Here is a 24,412-nt window from a genome sequence, read left to right as displayed (position 1 = left end):
ACTCACTGCTTCTATTATTTCTACTTGAAAATCATACATAATGTTCAAAGCTTTCCACAGTATGGGGTCCTTTTGGTTCATTCCATGAAATAGGGTTCTTTCCTTTTGGTACTTCCTGTTAAGAGGTTCTTCAAGGTATTTTCAGAATGACAGAGAAAAAAATGTAGAAACTGCATAATCAGATGTGTATTAATATGCTAAAGACAAGCTGCTGTACTTCTGATTAAAAATCTATCAATAAATTTCAGTTCTTTAAAAATACATGTTTTTCTAACTGCTTCCTACAAATAAAACATTTAAAGCATGTTTAACTTAACAAATTTTCTCTTACCAATGAATTTTTCATCTTTAAATATCAACCCAGGGTAAACGGCAACAGTTCTATTTTTAATTACAGATGAACCTGTCTTAGCTGTCACCTATATTAAGCCTTAAACAGCCAGTCAATTAAATTATCAAATTGACCTGTCCCTAATTTAAACTTGCCTAAAGCAGCCACCTGCCATAAGCAGTAAGACTGTGATTCTCACTTGGCTGTGGCTTCCCAAACAGCAATCACAAACACGAGCCCTAATTACTGCATTCAACTTGTGAAATAAATACTGTCTGATAAATCTAAGACAATGCCATTATACTATCAAAAGACATTCATTTGTTTACCTGAAATGTTGCTGCATCTAAATTAGACAGTGCTATATACAGGAGATTATTCTGCAATGTGTATACAAGGGACGGCACTGATACTTTGAGGCAATCACCTGCAATAGAAAGGTACACATCTAAAATTGTCAAAAATATATAAAGTCGAACTTTGTTCGTTCAAACTCTGATAATCTGCACACCACCCTTCGCTCGAAATAACTGTCGGTCCCTCCAAACAAGAGCTGTCCATAAGACAGCACGCTTGGCTTTTCTCAGTGCTTGACTCTGAATTAGAGCTTTGCCAGTAAAAACTTTAACCAAATAATTTTAAGTTAAAAAGGGGCATTACTCTGTCAAAATTCAAATCAGAGTTATGGGGATTGTTTCTCCGGGTGTAGACTTTGACAGGAAATAACTATTTTAATTTTCAGGCAATAGCTTTGATAGTAAGAGATATTTGACTTTATCAAAATTTTTAACAAAAAAAATCTAACTTAAAAAGGGGCATAACTCTGTCAAAATTCAAATCAGAGCTATGGGGATTGTTTCTCCGGGTGCAGACTTTCAGTAAATAACTATTTTAAATTTCACATCAATAGCTTTGATAGTAACAGAGATATTTGACTTTACAAAAAACTTTAACCAACAGTGTCGCCATCAATGCCGATGCCAGGGTGAGTGCAATAGCTTGACTTTTCAGAGAAAATAGTGTTTCATATTGTATCGGCTTGAACTATTGATAACTCGAAAAAAATTTGCAGGTCCCATCAAGTTCGCACCAACAACATAGGCATAGCCAGAGCTCCAAAAATGATACACACAATGAGGCATGAAGTGCCGAGTGGGGGGTGGATGGCAGAGGGGTTCCCCCTCCAGCTTGTGGGGGGGGTCAGGGAGGGGGGAATCCCCCAGGAAATTTTAGAGACTTAGATAAAAATGGTGCATCCTGATGCATTTTGTGGCATATAATTCTAGTGGACTTTGGACATCTGAAAGGTCAATATGTCAAACCAACATACATTATGCATGTACGTACTGTGTGTAATGGGTGCTACACCCTTGAACAAACTTTGACTCTATACTATACTTGGGCTTTAAACAAAATTCTCTTCTCACATTACAAATTCATTTAGATTCTATAGTACACTGGTTTCCCCACTTCCTGTCACTGTACATGGTTTTATGACTAGGTGAAATATTTTCATGATAAGCATTTTATGTGTACTTTTCACTAAGTCAAGGATCACGAGTCTGTCCTAGCAGAGTGAAATCCAAATTAAAACACCAACTTCACATGCTGAATAGCAATCCTTTGAGGTTTGATGACTCTGGGTCAAATACTTTTGAGGTAATCACGGTACGGTACAAATTTGGACACAAGAGCAACTCTAAATGCACCCCCGCACCCCACCAAAAAGATTATGGGGGGACGGGTTGCTTATATCAGTTCAAAATTTTCAGTAACAGCTCTAAAAATCCGGGAAGATACTTAAAGCAGGATGTTTCAACAGCTTCAAAATTTTTAATAAGAGTTAAGGATCTTAACCACATAGTAACGCAGACTGTAATTCGAGATGAAGCTCTTTTCAGAAGTAAACAAATTTTCAACTAACCTGGTTGTAGAATGATATTTTCATGTAGATGATGTAACCATCTCCTCATGCTGCCCTGCTGGTAGAATATAATGAGGAGACATGATGAAAACTTGAGCACTTCCGACATCACCACAGCTGACGTCGCCATGAACATTTCCCCACCTCTTGTGCGCACATGGCGCATGACCAAGATGACCATCGCATTTTGTGCAGTTAGGGCAATTAAACTGAGATATTTCAACATGTATGCAGTACCTGGAAATATATGTTAAGCACCTACTTGAAGTTGTATGTAACGAGCATGTCGTTAGACTAAATGACACATTCTAATATGCTTGTCTCTGTTAAAACACTCTTATGCTAGAATGACATCACGTTAACGTGCGGTGACGTCAAAGTTTTTGTTGCAACCAAGAAAGAGCACTTCTATATTCTATCTACTGTTTTAGATTAAGGGCATATTAGAATTACGGATGGGGTCGAATATTCGAATTTGAAAATAAAAAATGATTATATAGTTGTTTTTTTTTTTCAAAATAAGTATCGTTGATTTTGGGCAATATAAGCATGCTAATTCTGCAGAATATAACCATTTGTTCTGTTGTGTTTGTTTATCGCGTATCAAAAGATGTCCAATTAACAAGAAAATTGCATTGCATAATTGGCAGGGGCCAACGTTACGGATTAACAGTTTGCAACAGGCGCTAATTTGTCAGATGCATGTCAAAAATTGTCCAATTAACAAGAAAAATGCAATGCATAATTAGCAGGGGTAAATGTGATGCCTTTTAATTTTTTGTTCATTTTTATTGGCGCCTGTCTTATGTAACATATTTGTGAATTTTTTTTTTTCGAAAACAATACCAAACTTGTAGATCTGATATTGGCGAATTTTTTACAATATTTTGTACGACATTTCAGACTGTTCGCTGTGCCCTCATGAAATTATTACGCCGACGTATAACTGCCCACCGTGCATAAATAGTGTTAAAACACTTTTTTGCCTTAAATTATTTCTTAATTCTAACATGGCTTGATTTGATTTCCAGTTAAACAAAGAAGAAAATCAAGCTCTGTATATTCTGCGATAAACAACGGTTGATGCGCGGACTGGTAAGAGAGCATTATAAATTGCCTTGTGTATGCGATAGAGGCTGTATTTTTCAATTGATCTTCATGAAATTAAGTCAGAATGATTGCCTTGATGAAATCTAGATAGAACTGGAATATGGGTGATCCAGGTTCAAAAAGTAGGTCACTAGGTTGAATCAAAGAAAAACCTTGTGTATGCGATAGAGGCTGTATTTTTCAACTGATCTTCATGAAATTAAGTCAGAATGATAGCCTTGATGAAATCTAGGTCAAGTTTGAATATGGGTCATCTAGGCTCAAAAAGTAGGTCACTAGGTCAAATCAAGAAAAAACCTTGTGTATGCAATAGGGGCTGCATTTTACACTGGATTTTCATAAAATTTGGTCAGATTGGTTGCCTTGATGAAATGTAGGTCATGTTCGAATATGGGTAGTCTGGGGTCAAAAACTAGGTCACTAGGTCAAATCAAAGAAAAACCTTGTGTATGCGATAGAGACTGTATTTTTCAATTGATCTTCATGAAATTTGGTAAGAATGACAGCCTTGATAAAATCTAGGTCAAGTTCGAATATGGGTCATCTGAGGTCAAAAACTAGGTCACTAGGTCAAATCAAAGAAAATACTTTTTTATAGTCAAGATTTTTGCTCCAATTTTAATGATAATTGGTCAGAATATTTATTTCCATGAAATCACTAGGTCAAACATGTTAACACTGTTATGGTGTGTTATGGTTTGTTTCTCAGGTGAGCGACCTAGGGCCATCTTGGCCCTCTTGTTTGGTGAAAGTGCTTGTAGGTTGGGCTTAGTGGAGGAAAATTCCTGAAAGAAGAAAATAAAAGAAATTTTCTAAGAGGAAGAGGCATGTTAATAGAAAGCCCTGAAAAATTACATATTTCTGTACTCTTTTTAAAAAAAAAATCGACAGAAGTATTCTTAAGCTACACAGTTACTTAAATTGGTTATAAATTAAACTTAACTTCTAACACTAATAGCTCAAGCTTCTGACAAGTTTCTTTGACCTAACTGGAAACAAATTTGAGCTCGTAGAACATGAAATGCCCCCCTTGATGCATTCAGTAATTGCAAAAGGAACAGAAATCACTTGGTCACTGTGCATGAAAGCTCTACTGTTCTTGGTCAAAGTGAACTTGACCTTTGACATATTGACCTAAAATACAATAGGGGTCATCTGCTGGTCATGATAAACCTCCCTATTAAGTTTCGTGATCCTAGGCCCAAGCATTCTCAAGTTATCGTACAGACAAATTTTAACTGTTCCAGGTCACTGTGACCTTGACCTTTGACCTAAACATCAATAAGGGTTATCTGCTGGTCATGCTCGGCTCTCTGTTAAGTTTTGTGATCCTAGGCCTAGGCATTCTCAAGTTATCGTCTGGAAACGGTTTTACTGTTCAAGATCACTGAGTCCTTGACCTTTGGTCTACTGACCTCAAAATCATTAAGGGTATTCTGCTGGTCATGATCAACCTCTCTATCAAGTTTCATGATCCTAGGCCCAAGCGTTCTTGAGTAATCATCCGGAAACTGTTAACTATTCCTGGTCACTGTGACCCTGACCTTTGACCTACTGACGTCAAAATCAATAGGGGTCATCTGCTGGTCATGGTCAACCTCCCTATCAACTTTCATGATCCGAGGCCCAAGGGTTCTTGAGTAATCATCTGGAAACCTTTTAACTGTTCTGGGTGTGACCTTGACCTTTGACCTACTGATCTCAAGATCAGTAGGGGTCATCTGCTGGTCATGACCAACCATCCTATCAACTTCCATGATCCTAGGCCAAAGCATTCTTGAGTTATCATCCGGAAACCATTAAACTGTTCTGGGTCACTGTGACCTTGACCTTTGACCTACTGAACTCAAAATCAATAGGGGTCATCTGCTGGTCATGATCAACCTCCCTATCAACTTTCATGATCCTAGGCCCAAGCGTTCTTGAGTTATCATCTGAAAACCGTTTGACTGTTCTGGGTCACTGTGACCTTGACCGTTGACCTACTGATCTCAAAATCAGTAGGGGTCATCTGTTGGTTATGACCAACCACCCTATCAACTTTCATGATCCAAGGCCAAAGCATTCTTGAGTTATCATCTGGAAATGGATTGGTCTACATACCGACTGACCGACCGACATCTGCAAAACAATATACCCCTCCTTCTTCGAAGGGGGGCATAATAAATATAAATCATCAAATCCCAAATCCTCAAAGCATTACTTACACTAATCATAAAACATTCATCTCCAGCTATACACACTATACTGATGTATTAATTTAAATACTGCAGCTGTGATTAAGAAACAAGCTAGATGTAATTCTGAAATTTAATTACAATTCCAGGAACTTTCATAGCCAGTTGCTAATTTTGTCGAAAATTATCAAAATGCTTTCATTCAGTTTACCTCTTAGATTCAGAAAACATGTATCAAGTATTTAGGAATAAGAAAATTCTGATACAAGATTTCAAATCAGTGCAAGTAATTGTATGGCAGTGAAGAAAAAGAAATCTTAAATTTGCAAGGCAATCACCTCACACTGGATAACCGGCTATCCTGACCCCCTCTGGACAAAAAACCCGCTGGAAAAGTAACCCATCTGTAAATCGGTAGGTAAAGTTTTTCCTTTATTTCTATTGAAACGAAATCAACTTGACAGTTTTGTCAAGGAATGGACATGGCTTACATTTACAATTTCTGGGCCTATCTAGCACCGCACTAAGAACACTTCAAAACAAGAACGGGCATTTGAGATTCATTGAAGATACTGAATTCTTCAAACAATATTCAAAGGACTTGACGACCAGAAGCAATCATTTGCACTTGCAAAACCCGAGGAGAAAGTACTTTCTGTAGTAGCCTAGAGGCACCTGTAGTGGTTTTCCTTCACCATCAAAAGCTGGAAAAGTGGCAATATGTACTGAATTGTTTCAGTGTGACTGCAAGCCCAACAAAACAAAAAAATTATATGGTTGGCTTTCGCATGGCGGAAAAATGGCAAGAATGCGTGTACTAGTAAGATTAAACTTCAGCCTGGGTGTGAAGGAATATAGTCATAAAGCTTCTTGAAATAAAAGTGATATTTTTAACAAGAGGACCATGATGGTCCTGAATCGCTCACCTGTTCCCACATGTCCCAGTTTAGAGTATGACGTCGTTTTTTCTATTATTTGACATGTTGACCTAGTTTTTGAGCTCATGTGACCCAGTTTTGAACTTGACCTAGAAATCATCAAGATAAAAATTCTGACCAATTTTTATGAAGATCCATTGAAAAATATGGCCTCTAGAGAGGTCAGAAGGTTTTTCTATTATTTGACATAGTGACCTAGTTTTCAAAGGTACGTGACCCTGTTTTGAACTTTACCTAGATATCATCAAGGTGAACATTCTCACTAATTTTCATGAAGATCTCATGAAAAATATGGCCTCTAGAGAGGTCACAAGGTTTTTCTATTTTTATACCTACTGGCCTAGTTTTTGACCGCACGTGACCCAGTTTCGAAACTTGACCTAGATATCATCAAGGTGAACATTCAGACCAATTTTCATGAAGATCCATTGAAAATATATGGCCTCTAGAGAGGTCAAAAGATTTTTCTAATTTTAGACCTACTGACCTAGTTTTTGATCGCAGTTGACCCAGTTTCAAACTTGACCTATATATCATCAAGATAAACATTTAGACCAACTTTCATACAGATCCCATGAAAAATATTGCCTCGAGAGAGGTTACAAGGTTTTTTTATTATTTGACCTACTGACCTACTTTTTGATGGCACGTGACCCACTTTCGAACTTGACCTAGATATCATCAAGATGAACATTCTGACCAATTTTTATGAAGATCCATTCACAAGTATGGCCTCTAGAGAGGTCACAAGGTTTTTCTATTTTTAGAACTACTGACCTAGTTTTTGACTGCACGTGACCCAGTTTCGAATTTGACCTAGATATCATCAAGATGAACATTCTGACCAACTTCCATACAGATCCCATGAAAAATATGGCCTTTAGAGAGGTCACAAGGTTTTTCTATTGTTTGACCTACTGACCTAGTTTTTGATGGCACATGACCCAGTTTGGAACTTGACCTAGATATCATCAAGGTGAACAGTCTTGTGAAATATATGGCCTCTAGAGAGGTCACAAGGTTTTTCTATTTTTAGACCTCCTGACCTAGTTTTTGACCGCACGTGACCCAGTTTCGAACTTGACCTAGATATCATCAAGGTGAACATTCTGACCAATTTTCATAAAGACCCCATGAAAAATGTGACCTCTAGAGTGGTCACAAGGTTTTTCTATTATTTGACCTACTGACCTAGTTTTTGATGGCATGTGACCCAGTTTCGAACTTGACCTAGATATCATCAAGGTGAACAGTCTGACCAATTTTCATGAAGATCTTGTGAAATATATGACCTCTAGAGAGGTCACAAGGTTTTTCTATTTTTAGACATATTGACCTAGTTTTTGACCGCACGTGACCCAGTTTCGAACTTGACCTAGATATCATCAAGGTGAACATTCTGACCAATTTTCATAAAGACCCCATGAAAAATGTGACCTCTAGAGTGGTCACAAGCAAAAGTTTATGCACGGACGCACGCACGCACAGACGGACGACGGACGCTGCGCGATCACAAAAGCTCACCTTGTCACTTTGTGACAGGTGAGCTAAAAATAATTGCGTTTTCGTCAAATCACTGCCAGTAATACTTTTTACATACAAATGTATTCAAAATCATCAGAGTTAATGGATAGTCTATAAATGTTATCATCTGAGTTCAGCGATAGCACCAGCGGCCTTTTTCGATAGCCATTGTTTTTCGACCATGTCTATTTAACGGCTAATATATTTTTTCAGAAAGAACGTAGAACCCGGAAACTTCACACAGGTGTTCCAAAAAAAGGACACATCTGTTAAACCAGATGATAGAAGTTTTCATAGGTTGTTCATAAACAAAACAATTTGCATGAAACTTTGCATCTTTGTTCGATTTTTCAAACTGAAGAAATTGTTACAGAATTTCCATAAACGTAACGATTGTTTTTGGCCCAGAAATTGTAAATGTAAGCCATGTCCATTCCTTGACAAAACTGTCAAGTTGATTTGCAAGAATTGGCTTCGTTTCAATAGAAATAAAGGAAAAACTTTACCTACAGATTTACAGCTGGGTTACTTTTCCAGCGGGTTTTATTGGCCAGCGGGCATCAGGATAGCCGGTTATCCAATGTGCACCTGTAACCTGTATGATTCTTATTTGTAGCCAGCTGGGCTTAAAGAATATTCCTTATCTCAATATCTGATATAAGTACATAAAATAATTAGAGATGCAGATACTGATTCTTTGCAGATAACAGCTGTTTAATTATCAGCAACAAGACAAGATCAATGATGTAGGTCTACTGATACTCTTCTTCTACATCAATAACTCCTACATTATTTCAAACAACAAACATCAGTTATTAATAATAAACTTATAACATGAAAAGTCTGTTAGCATAAGTTTTAGTGCATTTACAAAGTTTTAGCATTCTGAAATGTGATTCTATGTTGTTATTCTTATAAAAAGGGTTTCATACACCCAGCACTATCAGGGTTGGCATTAAAGTGGGAAATATTAAATACATGTACTCATATTTCCAAGGATGATGGGGAAATATTGTCATTATCCCCTTCATGAAAGTTACAGAGCTATCAAAATCCCCTTGATTACTGGAGAAAATAGTAACAAGGATAACCTGTCTTATTATGTCTCATTATACAGTATGTCTATTGTTGTTTTTTAGAACATATGTTTTTCTTAACAACCCAGGGCTGACATCTATACATATCTTATTATCATTTGAATATAGAATAATGTGCCTGACGATTTGTGTAAGCTGGCAGCTGTTAGTTTAAACATATTTATTTTGGAAATTACATTACAATTACATTTCACAATTAGGAACAGTTGTTAGAACTCAGATCATTCATACATTTATTCTCTCTTACACCTTATTAAGGTAACGGTATACTTTTATGTTGATACAGTTTACTTCTGTTTATCAGACAATTGCAAATGCGTGTTAAGTTCATTTGTTGTAGTCTTGCTGACTCAAAATGAATATTACATTAATATGGTCATTTTAACTGAAAGATGAAATCAATTCAAGACAACATGAAATTCAGCCTTGGTCATTTTAATGATTTATTCAGTTATGCTTTATACAGAAATTTTCACTCATTGATGTGATGTTTTTGTCACATTAAATAGCATTTGTTTTTAATTTGTAGTTATTTTTGCAGTATTTGCCACTATTTCCCAGTATTTCCCACTTTTTGTAATATAAGGAGTATTTCCCAGCCAGGGCCCATGTGAAACTGGGAAATATCGGCCAACCCTGAGCACTACTGGGTATAAGGGATATTGCATGTTTTCATCTTTTCTCATGAAAAGGATTTTGAAAAAGGTAGCTATTATTTTGCTTTAAATGGATACATGCTATGAGTCCCAAAATCTTCTAACATAGGAAATAGTTCACTGCCCTCTCACACACATCACTGATGATAACAGAATTTCTAATCTTTTGTTTTTAAATATAATTCATTTCTCAAAATTTTACTGTTTACAAGACTTTGATTGAAAATATATTTGATAATTTAGAGATGACATAATAACACCTTGACAAAGAGGAGTAATATTAACTTGTAATGTTGTGTGTTGTAGTGTGTTTGTAGTAGTGTAAATTTTGACTCAAGAAGTCTAGCTCCAAGACACAGAAAATTCTTAATTGGGAGGTTTAATTAGATTTTGACATGAAAGCACAATCTGTGTACATTTATCATATGTATATATAAGAAAATGTATTATGTATATAAGACTACTGACAAAATCATATTTCGGACACTAAGACACTTAACAATACTACAAAAATCTTATCACTTCAGATTGTCACAGCTTAACAATTCCCATGTAAAGTTTCAAAATAAACTGATAAAGTTTATCCTCTGTGATGTATTACTGAAATACTGCCTTAGATAAACCACAGGTTAAACAAAATAAGCTGAAACAGGATTCCTGTAGTTTCTACTGCATGAATTTTCAAGATACATGAATTCTCATGAAATTCAAAACAGCTCTAAAGCAGAAACACCTTTTATTCTGCTTCACTGGAAACAAACACTGCAGATGCATAGCCAGAACTACAGTGGAAGTACATACATGAAAGCAAAAAACTGTGAATCTAGAAATTACTGAAATAATATCTTTACTGAAAGCCTTTAGTTCATAAAGCACCTTGGATTAATTAAGTGTCTTTGTAGAGGTAAGAGGTTCTGATAACCGGGCAAAGCCCGGTTATCAGAACGTCTTACCTACTTATTGGCAAATATGTGGGGGTGAAGAAATCTGACCTTCCTAATTAACCATGAAATTGCTGTTGTCAAACAAATTTGTGTCTTCAGAGGTAAGCTGAGTGTGAATTCCATCATTTATTTTGTCTGTAATTTGGAGCCAAAACAGATGTGAATGTCTAGCAAAATGACGAACTGTTTTCAGTTTGTTTCAAAGGATTATGTTGAGCAAAGAATTAAAAGAGTCATTTGTTCCATAGCTAGCTCTTTTAGTGAAATGTTTAATTAAATATTTTCACACTTCATAATATGTAGTATGTCACTGCATTCCTGTAAAGTACACCACAAATAAATGAGTCTGATAAATAAATTGCCTTTATCACTTGATTGTGGTCTTATCATGACCTTCCCAATTAAACCTGTCAGTTAAAAATTATGAAATAAGAACAGGGTTCTTACTGAATTTTTGGGGAAACATGAAGAACGCACCATTAAGAAGCAGTTTGCCCATAACATATGTAAAGGCATGCAGGAGTATATTGGTGCTGGCTAGATACACTGTTGATTAAGGCTTATATTTGAAAATTGTAGCTAATAATCGTGTTAATAAATTTTATAGACAAAAAATTTGTTTTAACATTAAGAGGAAATACGAGTGTTTAAAAATATTTCAAAATAACAATGACTGTATACCCCAAACTCACACACCCCACACAAGATGTATCTTACAGTATGTAAAAGTCATTTAATCAGGGCAGTACAAAATGGTACAATCCAAGGCTTCAATAGATATTTGAAAGCATGTTTTCTGTAGAAGAGAAAAAAAACCAAACAACATGAAAAGCAAATTCAGTTTTTGAGAAAGGAAAAAAAACCTTCACCTGTAAATTAATTAGAAACAGAATTACCTCCTCTGAGATGCATATTATTCAAAATACAGTCTTGCCTGTCGATGCCACAAGTACATCAAAATATGCTTCGGTGACATCTGGTCTAGAGCATAATAAGGAATAATTAATAACGAAATAAACCATACTTTAACTGTTAATACAGGCTAATTGATCTATAACATTGCAGAGAACAGCTGAACTTCTGTCTAATATATGATCTAAACAGACATGCGTGGATTCAGAGCGGGGGGTGGGGGGGAGGGGGTCAGCTACTTTTCTATTTCAGCCTGTTCAACAAAAACTTATTGACAACCCTGTACTTGTAAATGGCTAACATGCACAAAAATCACATCATCAAATTATTTAGTGTATAAAGACATGTTTGTCATTTATGACAGACAAAAGAACCGGCTTCAGAATCAATATAAGGCTAGTGAAGTAAAGTAACTTATTCTCAATAACTGATCTTCTTCTTGGCGTTCACCCTCAATAATTGATAAGACATGGGTATTGAGGAAGTTATCAGTAGTATAAAGTTACTGACATATGATTTTTGCATGAAATGCCAATAAATTACAAACAAGAGGGTCATGATGACCCTGGATCACTCACCTGAGTAATATGAGCTATATGTTTTAAATGTCAAACTGACGCTAAAATATTAAAAAAGTAGGTCAGTAGGTCACATTTATGGTCACTGAAAGTCAGTTTTAAGCTCAGCATGCAAAACTGTAAATGTCATCCAAATTTCAAGGCTGTATCTTAAAAAACAAGAAAGTAGGTCAGCAGGTCTCACTCAAGGTCACTGAAAGTCAGTTTTAAGCTCAGCATGCAAAACTGTACATGTCATCCAAATTCCAAGGCTGTATCTTAAACTAGAGAGGTCACAAGGTTTTTCTATTTTTATACCTACTGGCCTTGTTTTTGACCGCACGTGACCCAGTTTCGAAACTGACCTAGATATCATCAAGATGAACATTTAGATCAATTTTCATGAAGATCCATTGAAAAATATGGCCTCTAGAGAAGTCAAAAGATTTTAATAATTTTAGACCTACTGACCTAGTTTTTGACCGCAGTTGACCCAGTTTCGAACTTGACCTAGATATCATCAAGATGAACATTCTGACCAACTTTCATACAGATCCCATGAAAAGTATGGCCTCTAGAGAGGTCACAAGGTTTTTTTATTATTTGACCTACTGACCTAGTTTTTGAAGGCACATGACCCAGCTTCGAATTTGACCTAGATATCATCAAGGTGAACATTCTGACCAATTTTTATGGAGATCCATTCTTAAGTATGGCCTCTAGAGAGGTCACAAGGTTTTTCTATTTTTAGACCTACTGACCTAGTTTTTGATTGCACATGACCCTGTTTCGAACTTGACCTAGATATCATCAAGATGAACATTCTGACCAATTTTCATACAGATCCCATGAAAAATATGGCCTTTAGAGAGGTCACAAGGTTTTTCTATTACTTGACCTACTGACCTAGTTTTTGAAGGCACGTGACCCAGTTTCGAACTTGACCTAGATATCATCAAGATGAACATTCAGACCAACTTTCATACAGATCCCATAAAAAATATGGCCTCTAGAGAGGTCACAAGGTTTTTCTATTATTTGACCTACTGACCTAGTTTTTGAAGGCACGTGACCCACTTTCAAACTTGACCTAGATATCATCAAGGTGAACATTCTGACCAATTTTCATGAAGATCTCATGAAATATATGGCCTCTAGAAAGGTCACAAGGTTTCTCTATTTTTAGACCTACTGACCTAGTTTTTGACCGCACGTGACCCAGTTTCGAACTTGACCTAGATATCATCAAGGCGAACATTCAGACCAACTTTCATACACATCCCATGAAAAATATGGCCTTTAGAGAGGTCACAAGGTTTTTCTATTATCTGACCTACTGACCTAGTTTTTGAAGGCACGTGACCCACTTTCAAACTTGACCTAGATATCATCAAGGTGAACGTTCTGACCAATTTTCATGAAGATCTTGTGAAATATATGGCCTCTAGAGAGGTCACAAGGTTTTTCTATTTTTAGACCTACTGACCTAGTTTTTGAAGGGACGTGACCCAGTTTCGAACTTGACCTAGATATCATCAAGGTGAACAATCTGACCAATTTTCATGAAGATCTTGTGAAATATATGGCCTCTAGAGAGGTCACAAGGTTTTTCTATTTTTAGACCTACTGACCTAGTTTTTGACGACACGTGACCCAGTTTCGATCTTGACCTAGATATCATCAAGATGAACATTCTGACCAAGTTTCATAAAGATCCCATGAAAAATGTGGACTCTAGAGTGGTCACAAGCAAAAGTTTACGGACGGACGCACGCACGCACTGACGCACGGACGGACGACGGACACCGCACGATCACAAAAGCTCACCTTGTCACTTTGTGACAGGTGAGCTAAAAACAAGAGAGTCAGTAGGTCACATTCATAGTCACTGAAAATCAGTTTTAAGATTGGTGTGCAAAACTGTACATGTCATCCAAATTTCAAGGATGTATCTTAAAAAACAAGAAAGTAGGTCAATAGGTCAAGGTCACAGTCAAGTGATCCCTAATCGCTTGGGGTCATCAGGTAATTATGATTAAACAGTCTAGGAAATAATTTATGATCTGATAATTTTTGAAGTATTTTTTCCTTTATAACTCATATAACAAGTGACCCCCAGGGTGGGGCCTCTTTTCACCCCAGGGGCATAATTTGAACACTCTTGTTAGAGATCCACTAGGCAATGCTACATACCAAATATCAAAGGCCTAGGCCTTGAACTTTCAGATGAGAAGATCTTTATTTTTTTTCCTATATAAGTCTATGTTAAACTTGGTACTCCCAGGGCAAGGCCTCTTTTCACCCCAAGGACATAATTTGAACAATTTTGGTAGAGAAACACTAGGAAAGGCAACATACCAAATATCAAAAGCCTTTGCCTTGCAGTTTCAGACAAGAAGATTTTTAAAGTTTCTTTCCTATGTAAGTCTATGTAAAACTTGAGACCCCCGGGACAGGGCCTCTTTTCACCCCAGGGGCATAATTTGAATATTTTTGGTAGAGGACCACAAGGCAATACAAAATACCAAATATCAAAAGCAAAGGCCTTGCAGTTTCAGACAAGAAGATTTTTAAAGTTTTTTCCTATATAAGTCTATGTAAAACTTGAGACCCTCCGGGGCAGGGCCTCTTTTCACCCAAGGGGCATGATTTGAATAAATTTGGTAGAGGACGACAAGGCAATGCTACATACAAAATATCAAAGGCCTAGCTCTTGCAGTTTTAGACAAGAAGATTTTTAAAGTTTCTTCCTATATAACTCTATGTAAAACTAGTGACCCCTGGGGCGGGGCCTCTTTTCACCCCAGGGGCAAAATTTGAAAAATCTTGATAGAGGACCATAAGATGATGTCACAAGCCAAATATCAAGGCTCTACACCTTGAGGTTTTGGACAGGAGGGTTTTAAAGTTTTTCCTTTCGGTTGCCATGGCAACCAGTTCTGCATGGAATTCAATTCTTTGAAAATTTTTGAAAGGGGGCCACCCAAGGATCATTCCTGTGAAGTTTGGTGTAATTCTGCCCAGTGGTTTTCTAGAAGATTTTTTTTAGAAAATGTTGATGGACAGATGACGCACGACAAACATTGAGCAGTCACAAAAGCTCACCATGAGCCTTTGATTCAGGTGAGCTAAAAATATCATGCAAAAGGCACTAATTTATTCATAGGGCTTTTGAAATAATGGAGAAAATCAAGAGAGCTTCTGCTTTTTAAAATATCTTTATTATGATTTTTATTTTTATGGACTTTACCATTTTCAAGTCCCAAATACACATTCTATGCCAAACTTGTTGAAAATGAACATGTTGAAAAACTTCACCCCAACTGTGAGCAAGTAGCTTTAATGAGTTTTTAATATGAACTGCCTTTCAGTTTTTCTTTTTGTCTGAAGGGCTCTGTAGTCAGGATGACTTGGGAAGCAAAGTTAACGAAACCTTCACGACTTAGCATTACTTGTATTTCACGTAATCCTTCATTTCTTGCTTTGTTGTACATAGGCAACAGCTACTGGCAGTTTTTAGAGTTTCTTTAATGACCTGGGAAAAGGCAGCTCAAGAAGGTATTATAACACATACAGAAACTAATCCTGCCAACTACAGTACCTGCCATTTTTGCATGAGCAATTTCTCTTAAGAATCGCCCAAGGACTATTTGCTTTCAAGAAGATATTCCAAAATAAACATTACTTTTATGGTAGCCATTTCTTTTAAACAAATCCAAGTGGCACTAACAATTTTGGCTACCATGTTTTTTTTTGAAAAATCTGATTAATATGTACACTCTCTGTAGAGGGCCACCCTGGGATCATTTGTGTGACATTATTCCAAAATCCAGCTAGCAGTGTTTGACAAAAAGTTTGAAGTTCCCACAGTAAAAGTAACCAGACCCCTTGTAGCAACTCTCAATTAAACTGAAATAATTTAAACATGTTGAACAATCTCGGAAGGAGACAACAGAAGGAATCTATCTGTGGAGTTTTTTAAAAATTGGACTCATGGCTTTGGAGCCGTTATTCCTATTTCCAGCTCTATTTGCAATTGAGCAGAACCGTACAGGCAACTTTAGAAGAGGACCATCTAAAGTGCAACCATGTCAAATTTCATCAAATTCCATCGGCTTCAGAAAGATGTTGTTTGAAACCAATATTATTAAGAACAGATTTCTAACTGAAATATAACATATACAAAGACGTTTAATGGCCACAGCAGCTCGGTTTATGATCTTTCTAACTTGGTTTACTTTTCTCATATACAAAACTTTGCTCTTTTTTATCTTAACATAACAAAAATGCAAAATTCTCTAAAAATATTTTTAATTTTGTAACAATACCTCCACAATAATTTTTGCATGTGATGTTTTAAACCTCCCTGTATTTCATTACTTGCATAATGAGCAACCTTATCTTTTAAATGCAACAAAAATTCTTTTAATATGCATACTGAGTAGGACTTTTTAAAAAAAAAACCCTCACAGTTAAACACTCTGTGTGATCTACTGAATGTTTTATTTTGCTTGTAGGTTCATTATTTTTTTACATAGAACTTCAACACAGAAAAAAATCAAATAGCTAGATCATTGCAATTTGTTCCTTTGAGTATAATTCTCAATTCATAAAAAAGATATATAATTTTATGTTAAAGATAACACGAGCCATGTTAGACATGGCTAATCCCCCCGACGGGCATATTATAATTGAAGGCTAAAGTTCCTGGCAAGTGAGTGTCTGAAAGTATTAATGTTATTTATAGAAACAAATAAAGGAAGTTAATCTTTATAAAAAAAAAAAAAAAAAAAAAAAAAAAATTGCAAGTCCACACAAAAATCTTTATCAGGTAGAGATTGGTCAAAATACACCTCAAAATTAAATTTAGCATGCTTGTTGTACTACAGAAAAGTGGTCTCAATTTTTCCCTACGACTAGTAATGAAAAAGTTACAATAAAAGCTATTTAAAGTAACAACAAAGGGAAGTAATTCTAAAGAAGGGAACTGCGCATGACACTTCGTCTCATGATGGTGTATAATTGTGCCAAGTTACATCAAAATCCCTCCATGCATGAAGAAGAAATGCTTCGGACAAAGTCATTCTTGTATCTGACCTTTGGCCTCTTAAGTGTGACCTTGATCTTAGGCCTAGTGACCTGGATCTTGCGCATGACACTCCGTCTCGTGGTGGTGAACATTTGTGCCAAGTTATATCACAATCCCTCTATGCATGAAGAAGAAATGCTCCGGACAAGGTTTTTATTCTTATATCCTTTGACCTCTAAGTGTGACCTTGACCTTAGACCTATGGACCTGGTTCTTGCGCACACACTCCGCCTCATGGTGGTAAACATTTGTGCCAAGACATATCAAAATCCCTCCATGCATGAAGAAGATATGCTCCGGACAAATTTTTTTAAGAAAATATGATAAAGGGGAATAACTCAAAAAATAGGCAAGGTAGAGTTATTGTTCTTGCACACTACCCTTCCTCCCAATGTGTTCTATCAGTGTATGAAGTTTGAAGAAAATCCCTCCAATACTTCTGGGGTTATGCTCCGGACAAAATGTTTTAAGAAAATATGATAAAGGGGAATTACTCAAAAAATAGGCAAGGTAGAGTTATTGTTCTTGCATACTGCACTTCCTCCCAATGTGTTCTATCAGTGTATGAAGTTTGAAGAAAATCCCTGCAGTACTTTTGGAGTTATGCTCCGGACAAATTTTTTTATGAAAATATGATAAAGGGGAATAACTCAAAAAATAGGCAAGGTAGAGTTATTGTTCTTGCACACTGCACTTCCTCCCAATGTGTTCTATCAGTGTATGAAGTTTGAAGTAAATCCCTCCAGTACTTTTGGAGTTATGCTCCGGACAAAGATCGTTGCGGACGGACACACGCACGCACGCACGCACGCACGCACGGAGAGCATTTCTAATATCCCCTTCGCCTTTGGCGGGGGGATAAATAAAACTAAAATCCAACACGATTTTAACTGTCCATAAAAAATCAATAAAATTTAAAAAATGCATGAAAACCTAAACAAGATTAGTATCTGACAATACTGGTATAATAGATGAAATTTTACATTATTTATGAATTTCATACTGCTACAACTAACAAAAGCTGTCGAAGGAGAGCATTATGCTCGAATATTCTACAGCCTTGTCAATTGAATTATTATAAAAGTCGAAAAAGGGGCATAATTTAGTAAAAATGCAAAACAGGGTTATGGAACTTGAACAATGCTTATCAGCCCATGAAAGTGAACAAGTGTGTTAAGTTTCAATCCGTTCTCATTAGTAAGTACTGAGAAACCAGCTTACATACAAAACCTTAACCAAAAATTTCTAAGTCGAAAAAGGGGCATAATTTTGTAAAAAAGCAAAATAGAGTTATAGAACCTGTGCAATGTAAGTCAGTTTATCACAGTAAATAAGTGTGTGAAGTTTCAATTCATTCCCACAAGCGGTTACTGAGATACCAGCTTACAAACACAAGAGCTGTCTGATGACAGCGCGCTTGACTATTCGAAGAATTGATTGAAGAATGGGGTCAAAATATTTCCACGGATATTCAGACAAAAGAAATAAATAGATTAGACAAACAATGTTCCTGTATTACTTTGATTTCGATAAGTCTTGCACTAAATGGCAATTTATGAGCCAATTTCAAAGTACAAAAAGGGCCATAATTCAGTCAAAATAGTTATGTACTCTTGCCTACAGATGTAAGTCATAATGATAAGCAAGTGTTCAAAGTTTAAAAGCCATATGTCAAATAGTTTTGACAAAACATGGACTTGTATGAAAACAGAACCAATTTAAAGTCCAAAATGGGCCATAATTCAGCCAAAATAGATGACAGAGTTAATATGTTCTCTTTCCTACAGATAGAGACTATTATACTAAACAAGTGATAAAAGTTTCAAAGCCATATGTCAAACACTTTACAAAAAATATGAACTGGTACGAAAAACTTAACCAAGATTTCTAAGTAACAAGAGCACCGCCTTGCGGGTGCTGACGCTCATCTGATTTTTTTTGTGTAATAGAAATATTGTCCTACCCATGATTTTCTAAGTCTAAAAAGGGCCATCATTCTTGCAAAAAGCAGGATAGAGTTATGTTTCTTGATGTACAGTGTCCACTTATGATGGTGAAAAACTGTTGCAAGTTTTAAAGCAATAGCTTTGATAGTTTATGAGAAAAGTTGACTTAAACATAATACTCAACCAAGAAAATGATTTTCTAAGTCCAAAAGGGGCAATAATTATTGCAAAAAAGCAGGATGGAGTTATGTTGCTTGCTGTACAGGGTCAGCTTATGATGGTGAACAAGTGTTGCAAGTTTCAAAGCAATAGCTTTGATAGTTTAAGAGAAAAAGTTGACCTAAACATAAATCTTAACCAAGAAATCTGATATTTTCTAAGTCCAAAAGGGGCCATAAATCTTGCAAAAAGCAGGACGGAGTTATGTTTCTTGCTATACAGGGTCAACTTATGATGGTGAACGAGTGTTGCAAGTTTTAAAGCAATAGCTTTGATAGTTTAGGATAAAAGCTGACCTAAACATAAAACTTAACCAAGAAAACTGATTTTCTAAGTCCAAAAGGGGCAATAAATCTTGCAAAAAGCAAGATGGAGTTATGTTTCTTGATGTACAGGGTCTTCTTATGATGGTGAACAAGTATTTCAAGTTTCAAAGCAATAGCTTTGATAGTTTAGGAGAAAAGTTGACCTAAACATAAAACTTAACCAAGAAATCTGATATTTTCTAAGTACAAAAGGGGCCATAAATCTTGCAAAAAGCAAGATGGAGTTATGTTTCTTGTTATACAGGGTCAGCTTATGATGGTGAACAAGTATTCCAAGTTTCAAAGCAATAGCTTTGATAGTTTAGGAGAAAAGCTGACCTAAACATAAAACTTAACCAGGCAACGCCGACGCCGACGCCGACAACCGCTCAAGTGATGACAATAACTCATCATTTTTTTTCAAAAAATCAGATGAGCTAATAAAAAGGGGCCATAATTCAGCCAAAATCCTTGATGGAGTTATGTACTCTTGCCTATAACTGGACATGGTGATGGTAAACAGGTGCTGAAAGTTTCAAAGCTTTATCTCAAAAGACTTTGTCAAAATATGAACTGGTACGAAATATTAACCCAGATTTCTAAGTCAAAAAGGGCAATAATTCAGCCAAAATCCTTGATGGAGTTATGTGCTCTTGCCTATAACTGGACGTGGTGATAGTAAATAAGTGTTGAAAGTTTCAAAGCTTTATCTCAAAAGACTTTGTCTAAATATGAACTGGTACAAAAAACTTAACCAAGATTTCAAAGTCGAAAGGGGCCATAATTCAGCCAAAATCCTTGGTGGAGTTATGTGCTCTTGCCTATAACTGGACATGATGATGGTTAACAAGTGTTGAAAGTTTCAAAGCTTTATCTCAAAAGACTTTGTGGACTGGTACGAAAAACTTTACCATGGTTTCTAAGTCAAAAGGGGCCATAATTCAGCCAAAATCCTTGATGGAGTTATGTGCTCTTGCCTATAACTTGCCATGATGATGGTAAACAAGTGTTGAAAGTTTCAAAGCTTTATCTCAAAAGACTTTGTCAAAATGTGGACTGGTACGAAAAACTTAACCAAGGTGTGACGCCGACGCCGACACCAACGCCGACACCGTGGTGAGTAGGATAGCTCTACTTATTCTTCGAATAGTCGAGCTAAAAACCTTAACCAAATCCGGACACCGACGCACAGGCGAGTCCAATGGCTCTACTATTCTATAAATAGTCGAGCTAAAAAGCAAAACAGAGTTATGAAACCTGTGCCATGTAAGTCAGTTTATCATAGTAAATAAGTGTGCCAAGTTTCAAACCATTCCTACAAGTGGTTACTGAGATACCAGCTTACATACAAAAAACTTAACCAACTATATATAAATCAGCATGACTGTTAATAAAGTGTTATCACCTCCATTATAAGTCTTTGTATTTAAACTAGAAAGGTGTCCATAGGACACAACCACCTCTACAATGTACAGACACAGAAGAGTGTGTCCTGTGAATAATGGCACTTTAGAGTCTAGTTTAGACTAGCTATGAGACCTTGACCTTTAGCTGCCTACATGATTCTTGCATGCAACATACTGTCTTGTTATGGTGACTATTTGCTCCACATTATTTTGAAATCCCACAATGTACTACAAAGTTTTGGCTTGGATACAAACAACAGTTACTCCATCCCTACAAAACTAAAATTTTAGCTGCAGTGCAGTATTCATCTACTTACACCTTAACCCAAGCCTCAACCAAATACTATAAATTTTCATTTTACCCCTTTAAGATTGTTTTCCAGTGAAACAGGCTTGCTCCTGATACTCAACTCATTTTTTTAAAGCCAACACCAGCACCTTTTCGGAGTTTTCCACAGTTCAGTCTACTGCAGATACCGGACCTCTTGACAATCTGTATAAGACTGTCTAGAGGACCAGTAATCAATATGATTATGAATACCGAAAAAGGTGTTTGAAGAGAGGAGACCAGTATGACTTACCTATCAAAAACAGTAGATGATTTTTAAAAAATTGCTCTCATTTTTTTCATGGTTTATATATATTACAATGTCAATGTATGTGGCGAATATATGCTAACGTGTAATTCCGGGATCTAGTGCAATTGGTTCCAGTCGTCGTATATAGCGAGTGTTGAATGCTGGGACACATTGTCCACAACGTAATAAAACAGCTATATTTAGTGTAATCACCGTCTCGACAAGTTGCCTACATCGTTGCTATATATCAAACTATTAAGGATGCAATGATTTTTAAGGTAAGTGGATCTAATATTACTAAAACATAAAAATTTGAGATTTTTTTCGCCACTAGACTATGGAAAATTGATTTTTTCAAGGGGAACACGCAGACTATCGACGTCACTTTCTTAGTAAAAAAAAAAAAACCCTGACTTCTTAAGAAATTAAAAGTTACTAATGGAAATCTCTTTAAAATTAAGTATACAATATGTCTTCAACCTAAGTGAGAGCAACTCGAAAAATATTTAGAACCCCCCAGCAACATGTAATAATGGCAACTTTATGACAACTATAACCAGACCAAACTAACCAAGCTGCCATACACATCAATAAATAATACAGTACATAATAATACATTCACATATATTAATTACCCAAACCTCTAGACTATGGCTCTTGATGCCAAGCTGTACCCACCATCAATTATTTAATATCTTCTTGAACAATTACTGGTACTGATGATAAACCCGGACAGATGATAAAGTCGAACACCTTGGAAATATTCGATTGCAATCGGTTATTTATAAAACTGAACACACCATCTAATAGTTTCCACTTACAACACCAACTGGTGTAAACAAAAACAAAATTGGTAAATATTCTGTATAAATAAATGACTTACGTAAATTTGTATAAAAAATATTTATCCAAAATTACCAGGGAAGAGGGTGTTTTTTGCACATGCTCACTGTCGAAACATGAAGGCCTGACATTTGTTAACTCTTCATTACTTGATCAGAAATGACTGTTGCAGCTTTTTGGGAAAAGTTTCAATATAATAATACCAAGGAAATTTTGTAAATGACAAAGGGTTCGAATTTATCATCAGTCAACGCTCATAAAGTCCCCTTTTACATACCCCTTTCAGGCCCTCAATTCGTGTGAGTTTGCTTACTAAATATAAATTGAATTACGTAAAGTTTTCAGCAAAGGTTATGCTTTATTTTGATACCGACCATTGATTTCAATTTGCATAAATAAAAAAGTTACAGGTAAAAAACCTCATTTTCTGTTCGGGTTTATCATCAGTACCAGTAGGCGAAAAATAGAGCAAAAGTTTAGAGGAAACAAAATTTTGTCTACATGTAAAATGAGACTTGCAATCTGAAAAGAGTTTAATAACTTTCTTCAGTCTTCATTCATTAAAATATCAAACATGTAAAGTAAATACTTGTAAAGATTTCAAAATAGAGCAAAATTCAATTATCCAGACCTGCCACATCCGAAGTACCACCACGAACCATGTTCAGGCTATCTCGTCCTTTCTCGTGATCTATCGTTACAGAACTTGACATATCGTGGTTTCAGAGTCTGTTTGGTGTTAGATTACAATCTCCGGGTGTATAATACATCTTTCTATACACCACTGTTTACATATTTTATTTCGACTCGTCTGTTGACATTGCCTCTTTTGAATTGTCACATCTGGTACGTAAAATGCGACACCGGTGACAGAGGCCCTGGAGAGGGTCTTATTTTCGTGGTCCAGTATATTTATCTTTATTTGAGGACTTGATAAATGTATAAATATTTTTATTGTTTGTTTATATTTCATATTAAAAGAGATATTTCATAACAGGGAAAGTCACTGGTCTACATCTCATTCGCATTCACATATGATTCATATATTAATCAGAGTGTGAGATGGATTAGTGTTTAATTTGTTTTCGATTGATAACAAAATTGTTGTATGGTCAGAATGGCGTATCTCGAATAAAAGAGGCTTTTGTGTAACTGGTCAAAGTCTTCTATTTCAAATTATGGGCCTTAATTTGCACGCAATTACAATAAATGGCATTAGTAGACCTACCAACTGTATGAAATGATATAGATCTAATACGATTTTTTTTAAGTAACAAAAGGATAACTATGATTGTTTGAACGCACATAATAACGAAATTATATATAAAATATCATAAAAATGAGGAATATGAAATGGTAACAGTGCTGGCTGATAGATCTTGAAATACGAATCGACACGTTCAAGTTATGCATACAGAACCGTTTTCATTTTATATTCCGGTAAGCTAGCTTTTTAACATTATTCTAGCATAAAACTGCTGTTCTTGTCACTTTTTGGAAGTGTTTTAAGAGAGAGTAACATAGTCTCGCGCTCACGTGCTGTTAAAACATATGCGCGTTCCGTGGCAAAGCGTAAACGTATTACGGCCCAGACTGGATAATTCCAACGAAACACGACATCAGCGTTGACATTCAGTTTCGCGCATTTCATGGAAACTTAATGACGTTAACGGACACTTTACTGATTCATTAGTGTTAGTGAATGTTCATTTCTTCAGAATCCCTCGGGATACGTTGGTACCCTCGCACTACCGGGTTCGGGCACCAACCACTTCCTCGGGGAGTCTGTAGATGTTATAACACGTAAAAATATACGTTATCCCTTCATTATTAGAGTTTCATATGTGTCACTGACG

At 36.1% G+C, this 24,412-nt stretch overlaps 1 protein-coding gene across 3 annotated transcripts in view; it reads right to left on the bottom strand.

The window, feature by feature from the left end:
* Positions 1 to 24,412, bottom strand: part of LOC123529386 (UDP-galactose translocator-like) — a 31,471-nt gene that overhangs the window by 6,011 nt on the left and 1,048 nt on the right. Inside the window, exons 1-3 of one of the 3 annotated variants that reach the window (XM_045309698.2) lie at positions 23,188 to 23,440; positions 2,256 to 2,492; positions 661 to 758 (exon numbers count right to left, since the gene is read on the bottom strand). In XM_045309698.2, the coding sequence (XP_045165633.1) occupies positions 661 to 758; positions 2,256 to 2,492; positions 23,188 to 23,269 (417 nt within the window). In that variant the 5' untranslated portion in view covers positions 23,270 to 23,440. Of the gene's footprint in view, positions 1 to 660; positions 759 to 2,255; positions 2,493 to 11,597; positions 11,629 to 23,187; positions 23,441 to 24,412 lie in introns of those variants that run through there. The other 2 variants (XM_045309700.2, XM_045309701.2) reach the window with 2 other exon arrangements.

This window comes from Mercenaria mercenaria, chromosome 13 (assembly GCF_021730395.1).
Source record: "Mercenaria mercenaria strain notata chromosome 13, MADL_Memer_1, whole genome shotgun sequence".
NCBI classification, from domain to species: domain Eukaryota; kingdom Metazoa; phylum Mollusca; class Bivalvia; order Venerida; family Veneridae; genus Mercenaria; species Mercenaria mercenaria.
This window is presented reverse-complemented; position numbering and strand designations above follow the sequence as displayed.